Source organism: Callorhinus ursinus, unplaced genomic scaffold, assembly GCF_003265705.2.
Source record: "Callorhinus ursinus isolate GAN/ISIS: 27379988/994484 unplaced genomic scaffold, GSC_fseal_2.0 scaffold46, whole genome shotgun sequence".
Taxonomy (NCBI): domain Eukaryota; kingdom Metazoa; phylum Chordata; class Mammalia; order Carnivora; family Otariidae; genus Callorhinus; species Callorhinus ursinus.
In genome coordinates this window covers 7,821,491-7,846,486 of record NW_027397108.1, presented here as the reverse complement: position 1 = coordinate 7,846,486, position 24,996 = coordinate 7,821,491, and the positions used below count along the sequence as shown (strand labels likewise).

Sequence of the window (24,996 nt, the reverse complement as noted above, 5' to 3'; positions counted from 1 at the left end):
TCCACACACCATGTGTTCCTAAAAGCCGTACGTTGTTTTACTGAGAACCTAACTATAACTTGTAAGTCAGCCAAGCCAATCAGATTAGGGTGACAACAGGTGAGTGGGCTAAGTGGACAGTGTTAGGACTGTGATTTTAAGAGTAAGCTATGAATGCGGGTGGCACAAGGCAATGATTAAGAACACCAGCTGCTGAAAGAGGAGCTTGGGGTTAAAGGCTTGCTTGTCTGTGGACCCCAGTGCAATACCATGAATCGTCTGCATGGGCTGAAAGCGGGGGCCCCCCAGGCACGAGAGCCACCAAGGGGGGGCCTGACGGCACATGGCCCCTCTCCTCCCCATCTCTTCTTTCTGGGAAGGCCTCCTTTCCACAACCCAAGGGGAGTGCCTGAGTCGCTGCTGAGATGCCCGAGTAGCACGACGTTCAGCTGTGATCTGAGGCCGCCACTCTGGTGATGCTGACCGTGGTGGGGGCCAGGAACAGCGCAGGGACACTTTACCTCCCCTGTTCTGCTACTGGAAGATTCAAAAACTCCATCTCCCCAAATGACTAGTAACTAACATTGGAGATATTAAACGAGTACAACCCGAGTCTCGGTTCATCTGGTTGGAGGGCTCGCTGTAATTCTGGGGGTGTCCTCGCGCCCCCCAGAACTCCAGCGACAGGAAGAGGCAACTGCAGTCAAAGAAACACCACACACAGCTTTAAACCAACTTTGTGATTTTTATTGATGGGCGACAACTTCTGTACTCCTAGAGATCACTAAACTGTGTACAATTAGAGACGCAGCATTATAGAAGAGCAGACAGCAGAATTAAACAGAGCGACTTAGGGAAATATCAATCTTCATTATTTTGCCCATTGTTCATTACGTGTACACAGAAGCATGAATGCAATTTGAAATCTTTTAATAGCAATAAAGTTTACAATCACCCATCTATGTGGACTAACATCTTAACTCCAAATATCTGATCTGCATTGTGTACGTAAGCAGCTTCTCATCGCACAATTATTAAAATGTATTTTTCCTGTTAGGAACCAGCAACTTATTTTTTGTATTTACGTTTCTTTTGAAGTAAGAACTATTTCTTCTCAGATAACTGGCTCATTTTTATCGTTTATCAAAAACTAAAGGGTGGGAAGGAAAGTGTGATGGATTAAAAAATTTATTTTTTTTAAGGAAAGATAAAATTCATTTTCACAAATTTACAAGTGTTGCTGGTGCAGGATTTATTCTACTAAGCAATTAGACTGGGAATCAAATGCAAGTCCCCTTTCTTACTCAGGAATCAGCATTATTTCAGAAACACGGGTTTTGTGTATTTTCTTAAATCAAGCGACAGTCTGTTTGAACCGAATGATTTTGATTTGGAAGGTAGACGTGAATGTGAACTGTTGCGCACAAACCCCGAGGCGTCTGCCTTCCATTCCAGCCCATTTCTGCAAAGGAGAAAGAGTTTCTCTCTAGAGAGCCGCTAAAGAGAGGGAGGAAGTCAGAGGGAGTCGGTGTCTGCAAGCGGGCGTCGGGCACACACACAGGCGGCTACAGCAGGTCCACACGGCGGTAATACAGGAGGTAGGCTGTGCGCTCTGCAGTGGGCTTCACCACCTGGTACTGGTTGATCACCTTGACTGCCTGGTCATCGATGCGCAGCCAGCCGTTGAGGCCGATCTGGAAGACATCCGTGGTGTAGTGGCCGCCCGTCGCACTGCTGCCGTGGTGGTAGACCACTGCAAGAGAGGCCCGCGGGCGCCCCAGTGAGAGAACCGCACCCCAGCAGCCAAGGGCGCCCGCCTGACCGCCCCCCACAAGGCCAATGCATGTGACACCCCTCACCGAGGCAGGCGGGACACAGAGACGTCACTACACAAAGCTGTATCACATAATCAAAAACTCCGCACAATTTACAAGATAAAGTCACACGCGTGTATCTCAATGATGTTTTTTAAAATGTTTAACGCCTCACAAACACAAGAGACGCCAGCTTGGTGGGGCTGTCCCACATGCCAGCCCCTCGGGTGAGGACTGCCCACCATTTCGTGTCCATTGCTGATGAGAGCACACAGGGACAGAGCGCGAAAGACCCCCCAGCCCCCACCAAGCCGCCAGCACCACACACCCCCAGAAACGCCACCCAGAGACCCAAAACGCTCGTGCCCTTGAGCTAGCCAATCCTACTTCTAGACGGCTCTAAAGACAGCATCTGAATCTCGGACAAAGAGGTCATAATGGTGAAAAAACAGAAAAACCTAAATACTTGGGCTAGAAAGAATAATTAGCGGATTATATCATAATAAGATGTACAGAGAGAGGGACTGGGGACATAGGAATATGCCTGTGGAAAAAACAATGAAAAACCGGGAACCCCAGCATTTCTGTGACTGTCATCACAATGAGTGGACCCCACCGTCTCGGGAGGGACAGCAGGGCTGTGACGTGGGCTGACTGTGTAGCAGCCCCACTGACACGGCACTAGTCATCACCCTTTTTCCTTTTAAAAAACGTTTTAATTTTCTATGTCTTAACAAATAATGCCAAAATAATAATAAAAAAATACCACTTTTAAGTAGATACTTAAAAAAATATCCTGCAATTCAATCAAGAAGCCTTAGTCAAAGGCCTAACACACAGACAACCGTTGGAAGCTGCCATCAAGTCATCTAAAGACACCAAAGGCTGCATCCTCCCCTCTGTGAGGAGGAGCACCAAGAGGCCCGGGCAGCAGTCAGGAGCCTGGGTGAGGGAAACACCCAGGGGGCCAGCAATGTGGCCAGGCGAGCTGGGTGCCACCACCAGGGGCAAAAAGGACAGTCATGTGGAGAGGCACAACACTTAGGTGGTGGGAACGTCACTGGGCTCTGGTGGCAGCGGTCACTCCTTAGGAGGACCCAGCCGGTTCTGGGCCTGTGGCCACTGCTGGTGGGAGGACAGCCTCTCTGGCAAAGCAGCCTCTCGGGGCTCAGAGGACGCCACGGCTCTAGCCCTGGGCATCCCCATGACAAACACGACTGGCCACCCGAGGGCGGAAGACTGCAGGCCGACCAGGCAGGAAACCAGCAGCAGGACCAGCACAGGCGCTGCTGGTCACAATGATCAAACAGCCGTCAAGGGCGTGGAGGAGGCTTGACACAAGCAGTCCCTCTGACCCCAAATCTGCTTTAGGGCTTTTGTTCTGGATTTTCCCAACACCTACGTGACTTGGGCAAGAGTTTATATAAAGCGACCGATCAGTGGGATTTAAAGAACCTGTGGTCTAACTCATCTGTATTTCCTTCCAGACACCTCCATTTGAAAACCTCCAGAACAGGCACGGCACACGGCTGGGGTCTTGGAAGCGGAGGCCCGGTGACCAGGAAGGTGCCCCAGGACTGCAGGTGAGCCCCTGAACGGGCCTGGGCTGCACCGCACTCATTTGCTCCCTCGGTCCCGCAATCAAAATCATTTGCACCAAGTGCTTCCTTACCCACATTTTACAGAAAATTCCAACCAATCGAATCCAGTACCCTCATTTCTGAGATCAGAAGCTGTGAGAGGAGGAATCAGGAATGCAAGTGACAGCCCCAGTTCAGATGCTGGGCCACGGCCAGCAGGCGGAACAGGACCACACTGGGGCTCCCTGAGCAGGAGACGGGGGATTCCTGCACCTCGCCCTGGATCATCAGCCTTCCCCGGCAATGGCCTCAAGGGGTAGAGCAGCAGGGAGGCAGCAAAGCAGCACTTCGTTTCCCCCTGGGACCTCGGTGCCAAGCTCCCTGAGTGGGCCAGACCCTAGAGCTCCTCCGGCCTCAGAGGCAGTCTGCAGAGCCTGAGTGCCAGCCAACGTGGCATGGCTTCCATGACAAGGCAGGGCAAGGGAAGGGCTAGAGACACCACAGGAGTGCGTGGCCACCCTGTCAGGGGAAGACCCATGATCAGCTGCCTTGGGGGGGAGAAGACAAAGTCAAGGGCAGAGCTGCAGGAAGATAGACCCGACTGGGCCAAACCCCTACCAGTGCGGCACAGGCACCTGACCCACTGATCAGGACCCAACCCAACTTCCAAAACGCACAGGAGGGACCGGCGGTTGCAGGGTGAAGCCCAGCCATGCCACCGTGGATCAGAGTGGAGTGTGTGTCTCTCAGAACTTGGGTTTCTTGTTTTGGAAGATGGGGACACCACCACACATCTCTCAGGATAGCTGCGAGGAATAAATGAGATACTACAAAAAAAAAAAGGTACCTAGTAGAAAGGTTCAATAAAAGTGTGAGGGTCAATGAACGGTCATGTTATTTTAAACTACAGACAGGCTCACCAAAGCCCACACAAAAGGAAGGATAACAAAGGAGTTAGGAAATTCTAATAAAAAAGGCCAGAAAGTACACACAGTCATTGTAAATGGTGACTACCAAAAGAGACATAAAGCCTCAAAGGCCCAAAAGACTCAGGCTATAAAAGAGGAAGGACGGCAGAAGGAAGGACACAAGGGGCCAGGAGGTGAGAGGTGTTAGGGCCCTCAGTTCTGGGGCTGGGGTTGTCATCGCCCCCCCTCGGAGGGCTCTGAGCCAGAGTGTGGCGGCCCAAGAGCCCAGGTGAGCCAGCGCACTGCGGGAGATCATCCGGCGGAGCATGCGTGCGGGACCCGCTCTCCTAACCTGAGCAGGCCGCTCCACGGTACCGCCCTGACAGGCAGCGCCGCCCACAGCTGCCACGACGGCCGCAGCAAAGGTTGCACCCTCAAACTGCCAGCCTGGCGGCCTCACACTTGCCCCTCTGACTCAAGGACAGATACGATGCTAAACAAGGACTGGATTCAACTTAGAGCCAAAAGGACATTCTGTCAAATTTCAAGCACCGGATGTCAGGACAAACACACATTTTCAAAAGGTATGGACTTAGCAAGCCCCATGGGGACAGCAGTAGAGAAGTCTATTCTCTGTATTAGGTGGTATTATAGCCAAACTGTGCCTGGGCATAAGCCCTTTTATCACTGCTTTAGTAAGGAAATGAGAGACAAATTTACTTACCTGCAAACAGCCTATAGGTTCTGTGGCATTTAAAATTCTTATTTTTAACCCCTGGAGAAAGCAGTTCTGAAAAACAAAATACCGACAGCTGCAGTCTATAAAAGCACTTAGAGAAAGGCTCAGAGCGACAGAATCAAAGAGGGGACGATAGCCCCCATGCACACGCACCACCTGGCAAAGCAGGAAAACGAACCCACGGCCTCCCCTCAGGTACGCAGGCCCTGCCCCTGGGGGGCCAGTTGGGCAGTGCAGCCACGCACGTCACCAGCAACCAGCGGGTGCAAAGAGAGAAGAAATACACTGAGCCCACCGAGCTCACGCTAGAAGCCCCTTAGAAGCAGATATTCTAAACACTGGAAAAGAAGAACACTGCCCACTTTGCAACAAAACAAAATAGCCCCAGGAAACCTTAGAATTAAAACATTTTATTCGTGAGTCAGACCAGAAAACTTCCACTGTGTGAGAGTCAGATGGTCTCTCCCAAGAGGCACTGGTCCACCAGCTGGGCAGGCGGGCAGCCCTGTTCTCGGGGCCCCGGGGCGACCTGAAGGAGGAGCGCGCCTGCAGACGGACCCGTCACCGCCGTTACCGCCAGCCCCTCTCATTCCCCACCCACGACCCCCACCAGGGCCTCTGGTTCTCCCTTAGCTCATTTCTCTTTCTAGAAAGCATTTAGAGTGGCAGCTGATATAAAAACACATATAACCAGCAAGAAAAGATCTGTAAGTAAAATCCATGTAGTCAGTCCAAACGGTTAATCTGGGCATGAGGGAAGATGCAAGAGTATGGGGCACAGGATGGCCACTGGGCTCGGTGCGTGCTCCCCATTCCCTGACAGCACAGATGACTCAGCATGTGATTCTCAGCTGGCATTTCTTACCCTTTCTGGTTCTCAAATGGGATCAGGAAAACACGCTGCCTGTGAACGAAGCAGCTCCACGTGTGAAGGTGGGAGGGGCAGTAGCCCGGCCCAGGGGTCAGAGCCGCCAGCTGCAGACTGGCTGCGGAAATGCAGCGTCCCTGCCTGGGCTCAGGTGAGGCCTGCTACCCCCAGTTCTGGAGTCACTGGGCCCGGGAAGGAGTGGAGCGTGGTCGTGCTGTGTGGTGGGGACGCAAGGGGTGGGGAACGGGACAGCTTCGTTCCTCTGCAAAACCCAGGGATGAGGTCCCACAACCTCTTTCCCGTTTTCCACACTCCTCACTATTTTGAGATCTGCCTCCAGCTTGTTCCCCATCAAGCCCAGAACTGCATGGCACCTTTTTCACAAATCCCGAAACTTTCAAGGAAAGTTTTCCTTCAAGCTGCGCTTTTACCAAGACAAGCTGAACCTGGTGCTTTGGGCAAAATGCGTCAAGGCTGCTGAGCCCCGGTTACCTGCAGAGACTTGTGGCTGACAGAATGCCACAGACCTGACCCAGTGTCACTGCAACGAGAGGCTGGGAGGAACCCCCAGGGGCCTATGAGCAACATTCTCTCACTTCACTGAAAAAGCTTACTTCACCAGGCTGGGCGGGAGATGTTAACACCTAGTATAAAGAAAATGATTTTGTACCACTAATCCATAAAACGTTTCTAAAAAAATGATGCTCATTTTGATGGACAAAATCTCTACTTTTCTAATCTAGTAAGATCATATGGTTTATTCATTTTTGCCTTTATTTTTCAAGAGCTACTTGGGTGCCAATTTTAATACAGAGGTCTGTTGTAAACGAAGAAACGTAAAACCAGAAAGTCCTAAAAGAGAACTTCCTTACTCTTGACATTATACAGAAACACTAAGTGCCAAGTTCACAGATTCCCCGGACAACCGTCACCATGAATGCTTTCGCCCTGCATGTTTGTTACCTTTACTGATTTCCAAGTCCACAGGATATTCAATATTTTTGATGAGCTTCTGGCATCCACCAGTCTTCTCGTAAACAAACCGTTTGAGGTGCAGCACCAGAACAGGGGGCAGCTTCTCCAGAGTCACTCTGCGACTTATCTCCACCTGAGGCACAAAGCAGAGCAGGACCCACGGCACCTTACTTCACGCAGCAGCAGACACATGTCCGCAGCAGCAGACGCATGTCCGTCATACAAGGACCCTGAGAGCCGATGGCCCGAGGGTGCAGGACAGCACTGCTCAATCCTTGCTGAGTGGAGGGAGCTCCTGAAAATCTAACTTTCTGCTAAGAGGCCTTTTGAGAGCTACTAACACTCCTCTTAGAAAACGGCAAACATCCCTCTAAACACAACTGCAGAAGATCCCATGGATCCCTGAGCCCATGTGTGAACTCCACATTAAGAACCTTTGCTCTGTGACATTCATGACGAATTGGCACAAAAATTAAAAAGCTAAGTGTCAGGACTTTACATTATGTATGTATTAACATGCTTTTCAGTAAGTCCTACAGCATTAATCAAACTGAGGCCAGAGTGTTTCTCAACTTAAGTGTTCTAAATAACCCAAAAGCCATCTCTTCTAACCATTAGTTTTACAAGTTTCAGTTTTATCAATTTATGTGCTCCTTATATGCTTTCACAGGTCTAACAAATGCTGCTTTTCATTAAAACGCATCCTCACAAACAATTCTTATTCCCTTTATTTACTGTTCTTTGTACTTATAAACCCTTTGATGCTTCCTGTATTTACATGAAGAATACTTCTGACACCAATAGTTGTTTGAGTCACAATCCAAAAGATTGCACAGATAAGAAGCCAGGAAAGCTTTTGGAAGACCACACACCCATCTGGGTGGGGGTGTCTTAATGGGCACCTGGCTTCCCATCCAGACTCTGACCCCAGGTGTGGGACCACCCAACACGCCTCCAGGTTCCCATCCTGTGTCTGTATCCTGGTGTCTCCACACCCAACAAGAATGTGTGAACGATGGAAAAGTGTGGCTACAGCTCAACAGTTAAAAACCAGGACTCTGACAAGTGGACTCCAGCTTCATCTGTGAATCGAGAGTTGGACCAATGTGTCTCTGGGATGCTTCTCAGTGTTGGCAACCCAGGATTCTGACCTCAAGCTTTCAGGCAATTCATTAAGTGACTAATCTGAAATTCTTCCATGTGTTTAGGGTTTCCAGACAAACTGAGACACACTTTTCTTCGTCCAACAAAACCAGACCTTTTCTATACAGCAAGTATTTTGTATAATCATATTTTCCCATGGACCTTCATTGTGTGTTCCCACAGCAAAAAGTCTTATGACCTTCAAATATAAATATATTAAACTAGGTATTCTAGAAAGTAAGTTTAAAGAAATCACATTCCAGAAAATGTGGTACTTGCTCTTTCCAGATATCCCCACCCCATACGAACTGTCTAAACTCTTCCTTTCTCAAATATCTGCTTTTCTGAGTGTTCTTGCTCTTGATCTGGTAACACACCACCACCACCACGGAGCCGGGACAGTGAGCAGTTCCATTTTCTTCCTCAAGGCTCCGCTGAATTGCCTCTTCTTTCCTGCACCCTTCCGCCACCTGCCATCTAGAATAAGCCACCTTCTCCTCACGCCCCCCACCTCTATCTCATCTGCACCCTCCCCGAAGTCCGCAGCTAACTGCAGCAGGAGCGAGAGGAAAGCCGCCACGCGAGGGGGCTTTCCTGGCAGCCCGGGAAAGGTAGAAAGCCACCTGCAGGAGGAGAGCCCAACAACCCCCACGGGTGCCCACAGGAAAGCAAGTGAGAAGAGAGGCACAGGGGCCAGGACAGCGACGCCACCTCCGGAGCCACAGCAGCCACACAAACCAACCTCCCCCAAAACAAATACCCACTCTTTCTCATTAAGTTCCACCGCCAGACTCAGCTTATTCACTTAAGCCAAGTGCCAAGATTCTGTCTCTCGCTCCTACCACTTTTATTTTTTAAACAAAAGCGCCCGTGGGAAGCAAGTCAGAAAACATGGTGGAGGATTAGGCATAACTACGTGTGGATCTCCCAAGAGGCTGGCTTGATCAGTCCAAGCAGGAGGCCCCAGATGGACCGAAGGGTCTCCACGTCCTCCTCCGCTCTGCTCTCCCAGTGTGAGCCACCCAGCCAGGGGAGGCCCATTGGGCTCTGAAGGTGGTGGCAACAACCACTGTTCGTGCACCTTCAGCTGCCACACAGTCTCCTTACAGCAAGCTCCCTAGGGACACGAGGGACTGTTCACACAAGCGCTGCCCCTAGCTAGCCTGCAGTGCCCTCCCGGTACGTTTTTCTGCATTCACCAGCACCATCTCAGCAGAGAAGACCCCCATCGACCACAGAGTGGAAAACAGGCGTCAGCTGGTACATCTGGACCCCAGGAGCCAGTAAGCTCTCCGAGAGCAGAATATTCTCCCTGTCCCCTGACTCGGCTGACAAGTACACCCCATGAGGGTGTACTTCCCTTGACTGCGGAACACTAAAAGACTCAGGCTTTTATCCTTTTCAGATCAAATGAAAGACTAACAGGCATGAAAACAGCTACTTTCTATTCGCTGATGTCCCTGAAGACCTACCATCAAATGCAAAATAGCTATGTTTGGAATCCCTCTTCTCTCCTAACTAATCTCAGGAAACTGTGCTCTATGACAGGGATGTAAAGAAGCTATTTGGCCTCTGTGAGAGGTAGTACTGATTTTTTTCCACATCATGATTAGACTACCAGAAAATTAAATGTAGCTCAGGATAAATAATCCCAATGATCATTACCTCGGGTTACATGGTTTAGAGGTAAAGGAGGTCACTAGGAGCATCTGTTTCAACCATTTCATTCTAAAAATGTGGAAGCTTTTAGTCCAAAACAGTTAAGCAATGGGGTTAAGAGGCAGAATGCGAAAGCACTTGTCCTCGCTCTTCTGTGCTCTTTCCACCATGCCAGAGTGCCTCAGCACAAACGTTCAACATCAACTACTAGTATACCTCTTGTTTGGTTTTTGTGGTGTAACCCTGGACAGATTCTCTTGCGACCAAGCTCTCCAATGCGTCCTGGACTGTCCGGATCCTGTCGGACTGGATGTCCAGCTGCAAGGTGAAGAACGGCTGCAGAGTGGCCGACTCCTTTGAGCTCTGCTGGTAAACCACAGACCTAGGAGGCAGAGACAAAGACAGAACGCTGTTGAGAGAGCACTCCTCCCATTCTGTTCAGACGGGCCGGCAGGGGAAGAGGTGTTGACTGAACATGAGACTGCTCAGGATCATTTTCAGAAAACCAGAGAGAACAGAAACGACAAAAATATACTGAGTTTAAAAATAATCCTGCTAAATACCACCTCCTAAGTGTTCCTAGCAACCATGCACCAGCCGATCGCTCTCCCAGCACAAGCGTGCTAGAAGAAAACACAGTCCACCCTCCCAATTCCTTCACCTGCACTCCAGACTTTATTTCACACGCCAGTCAGTAAATGCGCCTACCCTGCCGTGGCCTCGAAATGCTGACACTCTCCGTTTTCTCAAAGTATCACAGCCTCTTCTGATAAAACAGAGGAAACCCCAAGGCAAACAGAGTATGTTTAATGGCACTTTTCCCCTACAAAAGTGACTTACAAAAGAAGAGGAGTAGGGTGTGTGTAATAAAAAATAAGTTAACATTCCAGGAAACAAGGCTACCTACCACCCTCAAGAAGAAGGGTGCCAATTCAACCTTGTTTTCTTAGCTGGATTTTCATTTCATTTTTCTTTTTCTAAGTTTTTCTGAGTAAAACTTGTGTGCTCGGCCCATCTCTCATCTAGCCCCAGCAAGGAAACATTCCAGGAGCTCAACAAGGAATTCCATTTCTGCAGTCTGAGTGACCTAGTTTATGAACAGAATCAAATGGGTGTGCGTGGGTACTGAGGCTTTATGGAGCAGACGCCGTGAAGAGCAAGCTGAAGGGCGTCCTGTTCACACGCTGCTCTCCTAAAGCGCGGTGTCAGGATGCACCGTGACGCGCCCTCCCTTCGAGTGTCCGGACGTGGGAGCAACAGCCACTCCGCTGGTTCCGAGAGCAGCAGTGGGAGCAGAAGGTACTAAAACTGGTGAGGGAACCAAGAGGCGGTCCTCTTGACTCCAATATCCTGGACTTTTTACTCACGTGGCTGAGGGGAAAGGTGAAGAAAGGTGCTGGTTTTTCTGGGGAAAGTGAAAACCCACCCAAAGAGGGTGAATTTTAAAAGAAAAACCTTCCAGCTGTCTAAACAAGGAAGCACTTCATGATGGCTACTGCACACAGAAGTTTCCTAAATTATAAAAAATAATTCCTATCTTTGCTTTATCGTTTCTCAAAAATATCAACAATCAATTTCAACATAAAAAGACCACCGAGGCTAGAGGCCTGGCAGAGCCACGCAGGCCAAGCTAGAAATTTCTCCAAAGTGGATTCTGGTTTTTCCCACTGGTTATTTTCAAACATGTGTAGGCTCTTCCGGAATGTTGGCCTCAGTGGCCTTGCAATTTTGATACTCTACCTATGGCCGGGTGTGGCGCTGCTATTATACCCACCAGGCTGTTCCTTCAGCCTCTCTCCCATCCCTAAGGGACCAGCCCACGAATGCTAACATCAGAGGTCTAATGCAGAGCTAAGGGCACAGGACAGCCTCCTCTCACTGCTGTCACCTGACCTGGATCCCCGCTTCCCTTCCCAAAACGGCCCAGCCCAAGGAATCGCATCTGGCAAAAGCAAGTTACAGCGGGAGCGGTCAGGGGCCGGGCGTTTCCCCAGAGCACACCTGACCACAAGGCTGACGTGGGGAGAGTCCAGAACAGAAAGGGGCCCACAGGCTCTAGCGCACACACTGAAGAGCACAGAAATGACTCGTTCAGGGTGACAAGGTGGCATAACTGGCTTGTGAATCCTGTCCGACACAGCAGCACTGACTGGCTTGTGAAGGAGCCAGTGTACATGCTGAGGTTTTATTAGCCTATTGAAAGGGGCTCAACCTAAGTTGTATCAGAGCAGAGAAAGACCGAACTAACTTTCCATGCCTTGGAAAGGGCGTTACTTCTTTTGGATACAAAGTATTTGGGACAAGCGAAGACTGAGTCTCACTAAAAAAACCACCCTTGTAGGATACAACTCGAGGCCTTCTGAGAGGAAATCCTGCCCTAACAAGGCCCTCTGGGACTTGGTATGACTGAACAGCCTTGGAGACGGCCCCCATGCTCCTGAGTCCCACATCACGGTGGTCCTGAACAGCTCCAAACGCAATCAAATAAAAGCCTTCTAGAAGGACGTCATGAAAGAGCAAGGAGCAGCTGGTTTACGGGAACTGGGACAGAGGAGGGGCCCAGGCACTCTAGGAGGTCCCATGTGCCCCTTTACGTAGAACTATCTCCCTCCACACTCCCTTACCTTTCTAGCGCCCTTGGTTCTGGCGCCTAATATTCCTCCAGTAGACACAAAACATGTATTTCAACTTAAGTCTTTCTCTTCCTACCTAGGGGTGAGCAGCTGGCCTGAGGGAATGCACTGCTGACGGAGTGAGGGAGCAGGGGTGACCGGCGGCCGCCGAGCCCTAGGGGCCAGCGCCCTGTGCCGAGGGGCCGTGCGGGGCGGGAGCAGGGAAAGCACTAGGCAGGAGAAGCATAGAGAAGTGCAGGGACAGAGTGGGCACAGAGGCGTAAAGGCAAGCCATCGAGTCCAAAATTTCTTAGACACGTCTTATACCTTCCCCCTTCAGTAAAACGGCCAAACCCTGAAAAAGGCAAGCACTAAAGTATTCCAGAAAAGCATAAACCTGATGTGTCCACCAAAAATGCCAGTGATTGGGGTCTGAACAAACTCCGCATGGCGAGTGACTGAAGTCTTATTTCTGGGGCCCACTTGCTCCCATTCGTCCTCACTTCCTTCGCCTGGTTCTTCCTGCTCGTCTTCATTCACTAAGTGGCTTTTGGGTCCATTGGAAATGGTGAGTTCTGAAAAGGAGACAGTTCACTTAAACTACCACCAGCAACAATAACAGCAAAAAAAAAGTTTTAAAGAAAGGTTCTACATAAGCCACCTGCACAGAGTTAGATTTAAAAGTGAAATCAGGGTGTGTCCTACATTCAGAACAAATGCAGCACGTACATCCGCTGGACCCCTGGTTGCATGAACCACCAAAGACAGCATGCTTAGAACTGAGAAATCTGAAGGTGCACTGGAAAGTAGGCATTACGGTGTAATCAAAGCCAGTTTTCCTAATTCGATAAGGGGCTTTGGTCATGCGGGAGAATATCCTCATCTTCAGGAAATGCATGCTTTGGCATTTAGGGGCGAACTGGTATCTGCAACTTAATTTGTGTCACTCAGGAAACTGTGCTTGGGGACAGAGAGACAAAGCATGACATGTTAGCAGACGCAGAATCCAGCGCTGATACAGGTATTCACCAACTATTCTCCCAGCTTTTCTGTATGTTTCATCATTTTCCTAATTAAGAGTTGAAGGGAAAAAAGCAAAGGTTCTGGATATATTTTAATTTATCCAAGTAGAACATTCGCAATGGCCTATAAAGTAAGCAATGTAAAGATACCAGACTCGCCCTAGTGAGAGAGTGACTCGAAGGGTCAATGACCGGGGTGGGGGGAAAGCAACATACTACATGAGCAGGTGACATCTGTTCAAAAGGAATTTTTTTTTTGAAAGATTTTATTTGACAGAGACAGACACAGCGAGAGAGAGAACACAAGCAAGGGCAGTGGGAGAGGGAGAAGCAGGCCTCCCGCCGAGCAGGGAGCCCGATCCCAGGACCCTGGGACCATGACCTGAGCCAAAGGCAGACGCCCAACAACTGAGCCACCCAGGCGCCCCTCAAAAGGAATTCTTAAGGAAAAGTTCTCACACAGTTTTGTGGCAAATAGACCACAACCTACTTTCATTATCTGGTGATAGGAGTTTCTTTAGGTTCAGCATTTCCTCATGAAGTCCATTTAGAATGAAGCCTAAGTACTCCTCAGCATCTTCTTGTCGACCCTGAAAAAGCCAGATGTGAGCACATTAATTTTAACTGATCACCATGCAAGGACTGCAGGGAATATTATACCTGCATATTCAGACTAGGTCTCCTCTTAAATTTTCAACAAGATTTAATGTAAAGTGTTTCCCAAAATCATATGAGCTCTCCTTTGGACCACTGAAATGGGTAGGCTGAGAGGAATGAGGATGGGGGGGGCAAGTACACCTTTATGTCTGAGTACAGAATGAGTAGGGATTTTTATTTATTGGGGGTTTTTTTGTATTTTTAAATTTTCTACAATAAATATACATTACCTATCTGATAAAAAAAAGTTATTTAACAGTTGCTCTCTTGTTGACATGAAATAGAAGAACAGGAACTAGAGGTCTAGGGCCACCACAGTGCACAACCTCAGGGGCTAACGGTCACACTAGGAGTTGTGAATAGCAGCCCTGTGTGTCTCCTTCTATTTTTGATGATGGGCAACTATAGAGGAAAGGACCCAAATTATATGTGAAAAGCTCTATTGATTCAAAGATTTAGCTAACAGTTGTATACACACACACACACACCAGCAAAATCATTTATAGATGAGTCATGCAACAGTCACTTATTTGTCTTATAATCTTGGGATTAGTTCCCGTTTCATTCTTTGGAGAATAACCACATGTTCCAAGGATTTTCAAGGTCGTCTTCTTGCAGTCTCCGGGCATATGTGTTCCACACAGGACTGCAGCTCTAAACAGACAGATGTTCAGAGTTGAGTACGCCCTGTGTGTGTGTGGAAAAGGGCAGAAACTGGCTAGCTCAAGATGCAGAAAGAGTTGACAGAGCAGGCACGAGGCTACGGTTCCTGGAAAGGCCTGCTTGCTGGGTTGGTCCCTGGTTGGCGTCTGGGAAGTTGGATTTGGGGAGGGATCCCCCCCCCATTCCAAGAAGTGAAAAGGGACTATGCCGAAATGGCGCAGTGTGGTTTATGGTGCACACCTGCTTTCCCTCTGCAAGTATGGAATTTTGGTTTGCGCTAGGCAGAGGATGCCTACGTGACCAGCCCTTGGTAAAACCCCTGGGAGTCTCCCATGCACTTCCACAGCAGACATTTTCACATGTGCTGTCACACACTGATGCTGAGAAATTAAGTGCGTTCTCTTGCTGCACCGGGAGAGGAGTTTCAAGGTTTCCCATGGATGTCTGATCTTGCTTTAGTGTCCCTGCACTAAATCCTGTGAGAACAACAGCTTCTGAGTCCTGTGAGTCCTTCCATCGAATCACTAAATCGGAGGGTGGCGTGAGGGACCCAACAGAGCCAATATTCATGTAACTCTGAAAGACACCTCTCTCCATGAACATAACTTCGGAGCAGGATCTCGGTGGGGCTTGACCACAGGATGCCCCCCTAAAATTCACTGCTTTACCTCTGCCTCCACCTGAGCTGGACGGCCCTCCTCTGGCTTCTAAAACATCGGCGTCTGCATCTATTTTAGTACTTCTCTTGCAGGTCTGTTTCCTTGGATGATAGATCTAATTCCCCTATCGGACAGGTGAGGTCTTTGAGGGCAGAGGGCACAGTTTAATCCATTTCTGCATTCCTAGCATTCTGTACCTTTCTCACTACCTGGGAAACGTAAATTTCGAGCTAAGCACCAACAGCTACAACAGGAGCAGTAAAGCACCCCGGTGGTATCCCGCTACACTGTCCTGGCCATTCACCCTTCCTCAGAACAAGGAGCTTCAGTATTGCTTTACTCAGCTTTAACGCAATTGTTTTGATGATTTTTCTTTCTGAATAATTTCCCTAAACATCATTTCAAATGCTTATACTGACTCATCACAATCTCTACACAGACCTCGTTGGCCCTCGGTCCCATGCCTTCAGGAGCAAAGCGTATGACCACAGATGTAGATGAAAGAGGCAAGCAGCTACTAGAAACGTGTGAGTATGATGAAGACTGAGCTCTCCTGAAGGCTGCCCCGATTCCAGGCACAATGACCAAACTCTAAGAGGCAGCGCAGTGATTAAGGAGCTGACTGTAACGCCAGGCTCTGTACTTAGGAGCTGTGTGACCTTGGACAAGGATCTTACTTTTCTCAAATGTAAAGGAGACAACCACACTTTACTCACGGGGTTAAGCAAGCTAACATATGGAAAGAACTTACAAGAGTACTTGGTGCACAGTAAATGACGCATGAGCTGGCCCTGATGATACTTTTAATATTCATTCAAGCAACTGACCCCGTTAACAGGCCCAGATCTACTGAAGACCCACCCAACCCCAGCACTGACAGCGCAGAACGAGCACTGAACAGGCAATGGTGCGGGCACAGATCGAAGCAAGAGGCCACCTTTCTACGGGCTACATGAGAGCAATGCCAAACCTTCTCAGACAGGCTCGACTTGATGACTGTCAGAAGTCTGTAAATATACGTAGGTTCGAAAGCAGCTCCAGGGCGGATATCTCTCACGATTTTATCCCCAAGAGCTGCAGTGGAAACAGGACACAGATTTTCATAATGAAAACCAAGTCAAGATGATGAAAAGCAGCATGACCAGAACTCCCCTCCACCCGCACGCAGTGCTGAGAAGAGCACAGGTGTAACATCTCGCATTTTGAAGACATTTTCTTTCCAACAAGACCGAACTTATGACAGTCAGTCATCTTATCTCCTAACAGTCCATATGTAATGGGCATGAAGACCTCATTTTTACTCACCTTGTCTGGGTTTTGGAGGTACTGGCATATTAGTAAACTCATTCATTAGCCGAACACTATAAACATGGGGGAAAACAAAAGTTTAGTACATTTCTTTTAAAAAGACATACTTTTACTAAAGAGCCTCGATGGCTAAGTAGAATATTTTAGTATGAAGATGGCAAATTTTAAGTAACCAATGCTATAATAGCTAGTGAGTTCTTCAATCTTTTCTCTGTAAGGGTTTGGTACATTTTATGTAACATACACACACCGGTAAACACTACACTTACATTACTGAATCTGAAGAACACAAACAATGCTCCGATTCCATTTCTGGTTAACTTCCACATAAAAACAACAGTACATTTAAAAAAAATAAAATTATAGGACTCACTTGCAAGAAATTAAGAACCTTGCTAAACCATTTGAGTTCAAATTATCAGAGGTGTAAAAACCCAGCCCATTAACACATTTGTAAGCACCTTACTTACAAGCTATCTATCATGGGTGTCGACGTACAAGGCCTTTGCACTTTTGAATAGAGAGGAATGAACTTCATCAGGTGATACATCGGAGGGCAAGCAACCAGTGCCTGCAGTGTCTAAGTATTGGCAGTAAGGAAGTGTAAAGGAAATGAAACAGGCACTCCAAATTTCTGAAAGGTACATTAAACCCAAAGCATATAAAACTAAATAAGCCAATGACACTGAAAGACTTACATATGTAAACATAAAAAGGAATAAACTAAATAACCATGAGGATAACTGCCCTGTGACTTCCACATAAGGGTTTACTCTGCAATCAGCATTTACATACAAAAACTTGATTCGACCAAGATAAACCAATTAAAACATTTCCAATTGTAAGTGGACACGCTGCCCCATTCATCAGGGCCATGCTAATGAAAATAAAAGTCGCCTGATTCTGTCACTCATCAGTCAACAATCATCTTTTTTTGCGGTCAGGAATAACTCTGTTTATAAGCAAGGTAGGCAGACTAAGCAAGGAACCAAGTTCTTGGACTCAAACTTTAGGGGAGAGGCCCCTCTGCAGCTGCACGAAGTCAAAGGCACGGGAGGAAGAGAGAAGTGCAGCCAGCCGGCCTTGGGGACAGCACTTGAGAAGGATACAGCATTAATGTAGCACCAGTTTCCTTTATTGATCAGCCCACGGGGTTGCAATGACACTGGTTTATGTATTAGGGTTACATTCTCCAGTAACTCTGAAAGAGTGAAGAAGCATATTTAAAGAAGTTAATGACATCTAGTGAATAACATGGAAGTAAATTTATACTCTGGCGGAGTGATAAAAACCCCTTCGAGAGACCACATATCCAAAGAGGAGGCACATTGTGTGGAAGCTGCATGCTGTCCAACACCAGGTACGATACCTACGGATTAAAAATTTTAAAAAGTATCTCCCCCGCCCCCCCGCAAAGAACACCAACATTTATTTATCTTTCTGTGGGAATGTAACTGCGGAACACAACAACTATTTTAACGAGAAGCAGAAAAGACTGAGATACACGGCTAACAGAGGTGAAAGAGATCTGAGAGACACAGGCTTCTCCCGGGCACGCTGAGGGCGAGGCGGGCCTTGCTAACAGTGCAGGCCCTCAGACACCAGCTACAGAGGAGTCCACAGGCAGAACCCTAGCCTCAGCCAGTGGGAACCCCCAGCACCTACTAGGGCACCCAACGCACCACAGTGGGCGATAGACCACTGTTCAGTGAGGGACAATACTCCTTTTCGAGACAACTGTCTCATACTAAATTGTATTTTTCAATAGAATTCCAATTTATGGAATGTTTTGGAGGACGGAATGCCCTTACTCCATTTAGAAACACGTTTATCCCCAGATCCATCCTCTGACATCCCTCTTTTCTACAGCCTTCAGAAGATGTGAATGCCATGTTCATATGATGCTTTAATACTTTAATTAAATGCTTTAAATATTTTTTCCAGAAATGCTTTAAAACAAGACAAAGTCTCCCCATGTCTCATTATGAATCTTGTACCAGTGACAGCTACAAGTTATGGACACCTTCTACACTCAACAAGCACTTTACAACTTACGCTTGTAAACTGGCTGCACTTAATCCTTAGTAATCCAGGAGAACCACAACTATCCCCCTTTCGCCAGTAAGGAAACGGAGTCTCTGAAACGTTAACTAGCTTGCCTGTGATCACTCAGCAGCTATGTAGTGCAGCCAGGGCCTAAAATCCATGATCTGTGGCCATTCCACACTGCCTCCCTTTACTTTTAAACTGTGTACCAGAAAAGAAAAAGTAAGTACGTGTACATGTGATGCCAGCATCCATCCAAGGCATCACTCAAACAAAAGTAGCTTTTCAATTCCAAAACACAGCTGGACTGGGAGGTCTCAAACTTAAGCATTCGCTGAAGAAGTTAATTTGCAAAATTCTAATGTCCGCATGCACGCACATACACACACTCCCTCCCTCCCTCCCTCCTCTGAGAGTAAATGCCCTCTTTCCTCTAACTGAGGAAGCACAGAGAATAATTTTCCCATTTATGAAAAGTAAAGCATTACAGGCTCAAAAAACCCCAATGGGATCTATTCAATTAGTCTGGACTTATAAAGCTCTTCTCATCTCTCTCCTACCATGGGGCACAGTACCGGACTTCAGTGAGGACCACATCAGTGAGAACTGAACTACAAGCTCCACGTGCAGCACCCCCAGCACAGACAGTAGGAGGCATGTGGTGAAACTGTGCTGGGGGGCCGCATCTACACTGTTCATAATCATCCTCACGACCCTAACAAGGAGACATGGTTATCCTCCTCGCTTTACAGGTGAGAACACAGAGGTCCAGATGGTTAGGGAACTGGTAAAGGCTGTGCACCCGAGCAAACATGGGACCCAGGTCTGTACTCCCTCTCACAAGGTAAACAGGCTCCGCTCTACCACCCTTTCACTCAAAGGTTTCTGTACTAACTTGCCTCACGGGCTTGAGACCTCCCACTTACAATGGAGCTGTCCACTTGTCTCTGACGCATGTTGCCACAACAGTCCACTCTCTCCAGTGTGTGCCAAAGACTGGCAATTATTTAATATAATTACTCCGTAAAAAAAATCTGTGCATTTTCAAATAAGCATCAATCCCAAATGAGTACTCTAGCATGACCCTGTGAATCTTTGCCATAGCACTTTTATATCTACAGTCATATCAAGTTTTTATATAACCATGAGACTCAAAATCAACTGCCCTCCTACCACAAGGACCTCTTGTTAAATGACCCACTATCATTCGCTGAGCCCGGCCTGGGCACTGGGTCCTGGAAGCACAGAGGTGACTAAGAGGCAGCCCTGCGGCAGGAGAGCTTATGGCCCAGTGAAGAAGGGAAAACCCAGTGCAGGCTAAGCTGAAGGGGGATCCGTGGAGGGGATGCTCAGCCCAATCCATAGACCGGAGAAACCGTGAGGCGGCCAGGGGCCAACGACAGCAAACAGCAGCTGACACCACAAGGGCCCTGGCTGGGGTGATGGTGCCTTCCATCCGGAGGAGTAGGTTTCTTTTTGTTTTGTACAGTGATGAGATCACAAGTTTAGTTTCAGAGGCGCTGATAAGAGGTACCCAGAGTACACCAGTCAACAGTGTACTTACACCCATAGAGCAGCAAGTAACAGATCTACACACACACACACACACACCCCCCCCAAAACTTGGGGCTGGCACTATACATCCTGACGACACATATGTCAAGAGGAGTGATGTGTCAGGAGTCCTAAGTACCAGCCATGTCTAAGGGACAGGCAAAGAAGAACCTGTACCATCTAGGACAGGGCAGTCTGAATTCGTAGTGGAGGTGGAAACAGGTTCTAGGGCTCCAAAGAGGGAAGCACAGAGTGGAGCCGCCTGAAGCAGGCCCGAGTGAGACAGGATGGGGTCACTAAGAGGCTCACAGGACTGTGTGAGGGAGGGAGCCGGGAAGGGGAGACTCACCACAGTTTATGGTGGGGGAACACAGGAAACAGTAGCCTCAATTTCTTCTGATGATAGGAAAAGAGCAACATCTTCTAGGGCGGGGGTAGGGGCAAAGACGGGAGGGGTGCGTAGTTTAGGGACAGTAATCCCTACTTAGTACAGACACTGAAGGAAAATGGAAAGAAAATGACCAGGGACTGAAATATAAGGTCTGAAACTTCCCTCCCGTGTTAACTGTCTCAACGGATTCAAAAACATGTTTATAGCTGGTCAAAAGTACTTTGAATTAGTATCTTATGAAACAAAAAAAAAATAACTTATGACAAGGCCAACTCCATTCTCAAGAGGGAAACAGGTGCAAAAATATCAAGAACTAACTGCTCTAAGCTCCACAGGAAAACGCATCTCCTCTTAGGTTTGTTACTGAGCTACATGCCCAGAATAACGCGCACACCTGCAGGGTGAAACACTCAAGCCTACGGAATCAGAATATATCCAATTTAAAACTAACCAGTAGCTGACTTCTTTCCATCATTTATCTGGGAAGCAGCGTGTACTGGTTGGACAGAAACCTTTAGTTTCTACATCAACCCTTCCCTTGAAGCAATACCAGCTTCTGCCATTGTTTTGGGTTCACTTATTTTAAGGAACAGGCAGGAAAAAAGCAGTTTCACTGTTTGGTTTCTACAATCTTAAACTCAAGTCTCTCAGCATCACCTAGTGGTTTGCTCAATAACTGCAAGTAACAAAACATTCCAAATAGCCATCTATCCACAAAATGAACAAGGCCAAAACTCAGACACACAATGTGGAACAATATGACACTCGGGACATTTATCAGAGAATGTACTGAACTAGCTTCAAGTCTTTAACATTCTTCCAAAAGAGCCTCTGGTACAGGGGTACGTGGTGGGTCAGTTAAGCGTCTGCCTTTGAAAGGCTCAGGTCATGATCCTGGAGTTCCAGGACTGAGTCCTGCATCAGACTTCCCGCTCAGAAGGGAGTCTGCTTCTCCCTCTGGCCCTCCCCCCTCTCATGCTCTCTTGCTCTCTCTCAGTCTCTCGAATAAATATTTTTAAAATAAAATAAATAAATAAATAAAAGAGCCTCTGGTACGGGGCGCCTAGTGGCTCAGTCGGTTGAGCAGCCAACTCTTGATTTCACTTCTGGCCGTGATCTCAGGGTCCCGGGGATCGAGCCCCGCTTTGGGCTCTCTGCGCTCAGTGGGGAGTCTGCTTGAGATTTTCTTTCTCCCTCTGGTCCTCCCCCTGTTCACTCACTCTCTCAGTGCTCTCTAAAATAAATCTTTTAAAAAAGAGCCTCTGGTATAATAGTCATAAGTTTGTAGATTAGTATCTTTATAGACTCAGAACATGCAGAGAACACTGAACAATCTAGACTTTCCTTAATCATTATGCTACTATTCTAGAAAAAACTTTCTCTACACTGGAAAGTCTTACATAAGCTAAAATAGAGTGTCACTCTGTCGTTAGTGTCTTCCAGCTAGCCTAAACACTACTCTCAAAGTAAGACGGACAGACTAGAATGGAAGCAGCCTTCCCTGAAGGCACCTAGAGCAGGACATGGCCTTCCTCCATGGCAGCAGGCACCATGGACTCCACCTTGTATCAGAGGTGTGCAGCTCCTTCCAGGCAACTCCCTCACACTGCTCACTGCTCTGCTGAGTCCTCCCTGGCCAGGTAACAGAACTTCCAGGCCTTCTTTGTCCCAGCCTCATCCTGCCATCCCAAGGTTCCAGCAGATCTCCTACTGGCCCCTGGACCCCAAACCCCTCTGCGAATGATTACTGCTCTTTCTGCTACTAAGAGGAGACATCTGTGCCTGCCCTTATTCTTTAGACGACACTCATGACAAGGCCGATCATTACTCACTGACCCGAGATAGTGGGTGGCCTACAAAAAGTACTTATTAAGAGTACAGGGGGTGCATTAAACACCTGGAGACTAAAGTTGTTGGTTATGGTAAATGACTCCATTCGAGCTTATTAGAAATGACCCAGTGAACTTTGAAAGTCATTCTTCCTTCACAAAGCCTCCAGGTGCCCCCATGAAGGAGACAAGAGCCCAGGAAGACAAACCAGACAACCAGAGTTCAAAGCCTGGCTCTGCCACTTCATTCTGCAACCTGGAACGGAAGACCTCTCTCCTCCCTTATAACAGAGCCAGCAAGCCGCACCATGCCCAGCTGCAGTGAAGACAAGAAACAATGTAACAGGTGTCTAGAGAACACCTAGCAGGACGGCCAGCTCATCACAGGCGCTAATGATCCTTATGAGAAAATGAAGAACTGGGGCGCCTGGGTGGCTCAGTCGGTTAAGCATCCAGCTCTTGATTTCAGCTCAGGTCATGATCTCAGGGTCCTGGGACTGAGTCCCGTATCGAACCCGTCAGGCTCTGTGCTCATGGCGGAGTCAGCTTGAGGATTTCTCCCCTGCTCCCTCTGCCCCTCCCCGCCACTCACTCTCACGGGATCCCCCCCCCTCTCTCTAAAATAAATAAATCAGGGGTGCCTGGGTGGCTCAGTCGTTAAGCTTTATCTGGCTTCGGCTCAGGTCATGATCTCAGGTTCCTGGGATCAAGCCCCACGTCGGGCTCCCTGCTCAGCAGAAAGCCTGCTTCTCCCTCTCCCACTCCCCCTGCTTGTGTTCCCTCTCTCGCTGTGTCTCCCTCTGTAAAATAAATAAATAAAATCTTTAAAAATCAATCTAGGGGAAAAAACTGATGTAGATGGGAAGAGAAAGAGAAAGAAAATTTATGGGAAACTTTAAGTGAACCAACCGTTTTCAGTACTCTAATAAGTTACATTACTTAAAGTATAAAACATTTTGTGACTATACATAGTTCTATTTCAAAAGATATAAAAGCTTGTAAAAAATATTTTATCTAGGATTTTCTCTTAAGAAACAAATATCGAAACAATATCAAGTTTTGGTTTTGTAACACAGCATATATTGGGCCTTTCCCCCTCAAGAATTTCAGTAACCATAAACTGAGCCAGACACCAACATTTGACAAAGTATGTCAGTGTGCTCCCTCCTCTTCTCCCGCCTAGTGAAACACACACATGCGCACGTGCATATACTGATAATCCTTATTCTTGTCCACAGTCACCTGTCACTATCACTGAATCCTGCTGCTATAATTCAAGTGAATTATTCTGGACTTGCAGACAAGCCAGGATGATAACTGCTTTTAATGTTTTGGTGTAACTCTTGGCTCCAGTTCCATTTACTATTGTATTCCTATCCTAAAGTCCAACAAGCACTGTAATTACTGAGGTCAAAAGCATTAAAGCCAGGCAGGGCGCTGCCAAAGGACAGAAGGCAGGGTACTTCCTGAGCTTGAAGCTCGAAGACTGACCTGTGCTGCAAGCAAAGTCATCACTGCTGGTTCTCTATCTCACCTTCTTTTAGGACAAAAAATCAGAAGTTGATTGTAATAAAACTTCTCCAGAGGCCTTTCCAATTCATTATTGTCCATGTAACTTACTACTTAGATCCACTGAGACAGCAACCTTAGGGAGGACGGCCTCCTCAACCCACCCTCTCACACGGCTGGTGGGGCTGCCCAGAACAATGTAACCAGAGCCGCACAGAAGGCCAGAATGACTCCATAACACATGAAAGGTACAAAACTGAAACTGGTGTCTTCACTTTCATAACAATTTAAACATTAGATGGCTGAATTAAAATTCAACTTTCTTATGAAATCTGCCGACGTACAGAAAACCGAGTGGTTAAACAGCCTTTCTCATAATTCAAGACATACACAGTAGCCCACGTATGTTGCCACAAATCATTCCAATGAAATGATTTACAAACTCAGTGGCAACACTTGCACTGTGAACTTTTAAGTCAATATAAGGTAGGATTATTTTTACAGGTACTTTACGCATCAAATTTTGTTTTCCTAAAATCGGATGTAGAGGTCACATTACCATTTAAGTCCTATGAAAATACAAGGTTAAGAACTCTCCTTGATTCTTAAGGCCAAATATGTGGCCTGTAATCAACATTCTGATGCTGCTGACCTGCTTTTCTGTCCCCTTCCTCAACTACCCAGAACATCCTGCAAGTGTTTCTGTTTTCCTCGTTACCTCACTTCTAGCTAGCTTGGCTACCTAATCAGGTGGAGGAAAGCAAAGTAACCAATAAGTACCGCTGTCTCCTGGCTGTAGCTGTCTACTGGCTGAAAATCAACGTGTGCTTTATAACTGGAGGGGTCTCAATTCAGTTCTAGAAGACAGAGACATCATAAATACCAGCAAGAATATACACACACTGAATCAGATAGGGACCAAACTCTCCACGCACAGGCATGGATTCCTACAAACAGGTGAATGCTACATACATGTAGGGTATGCTACATTATCACTACCTTTGCTATTTTGGACAATTTGAAAAGGAAATGCAAAATATTTAAGAAAACATTTACCAAAGAAGACGTTAAGTATAAATAT

At 47.5% G+C, this 24,996-nt stretch overlaps 1 protein-coding gene across 1 annotated transcript in view; it reads right to left on the bottom strand.

Annotated features, from left to right (window-relative positions):
• Positions 1 to 704: 704 nt before the first annotated feature.
• The window catches only part of USP10 (ubiquitin specific peptidase 10), a 75,678-nt gene continuing 51,386 nt past the window's right edge, over positions 705 to 24,996 (bottom strand). The window contains exons 5-14 of the mRNA XM_025860529.2: positions 17,696 to 17,787; positions 17,057 to 17,166; positions 16,584 to 16,639; positions 16,249 to 16,352; positions 13,790 to 13,889; positions 12,675 to 12,852; positions 9,882 to 10,047; positions 6,852 to 6,996; positions 5,006 to 5,071; positions 705 to 1,732 (exon numbers count right to left, since the gene is read on the bottom strand). Of these exons, the coding sequence (XP_025716314.1) occupies positions 1,545 to 1,732; positions 5,006 to 5,071; positions 6,852 to 6,996; positions 9,882 to 10,047; positions 12,675 to 12,852; positions 13,790 to 13,889; positions 16,249 to 16,352; positions 16,584 to 16,639; positions 17,057 to 17,166; positions 17,696 to 17,787 (1,205 nt within the window). The 3' untranslated portion in view covers positions 705 to 1,544. The remainder of the gene's footprint in view (positions 1,733 to 5,005; positions 5,072 to 6,851; positions 6,997 to 9,881; positions 10,048 to 12,674; positions 12,853 to 13,789; positions 13,890 to 16,248; positions 16,353 to 16,583; positions 16,640 to 17,056; positions 17,167 to 17,695; positions 17,788 to 24,996) is intronic.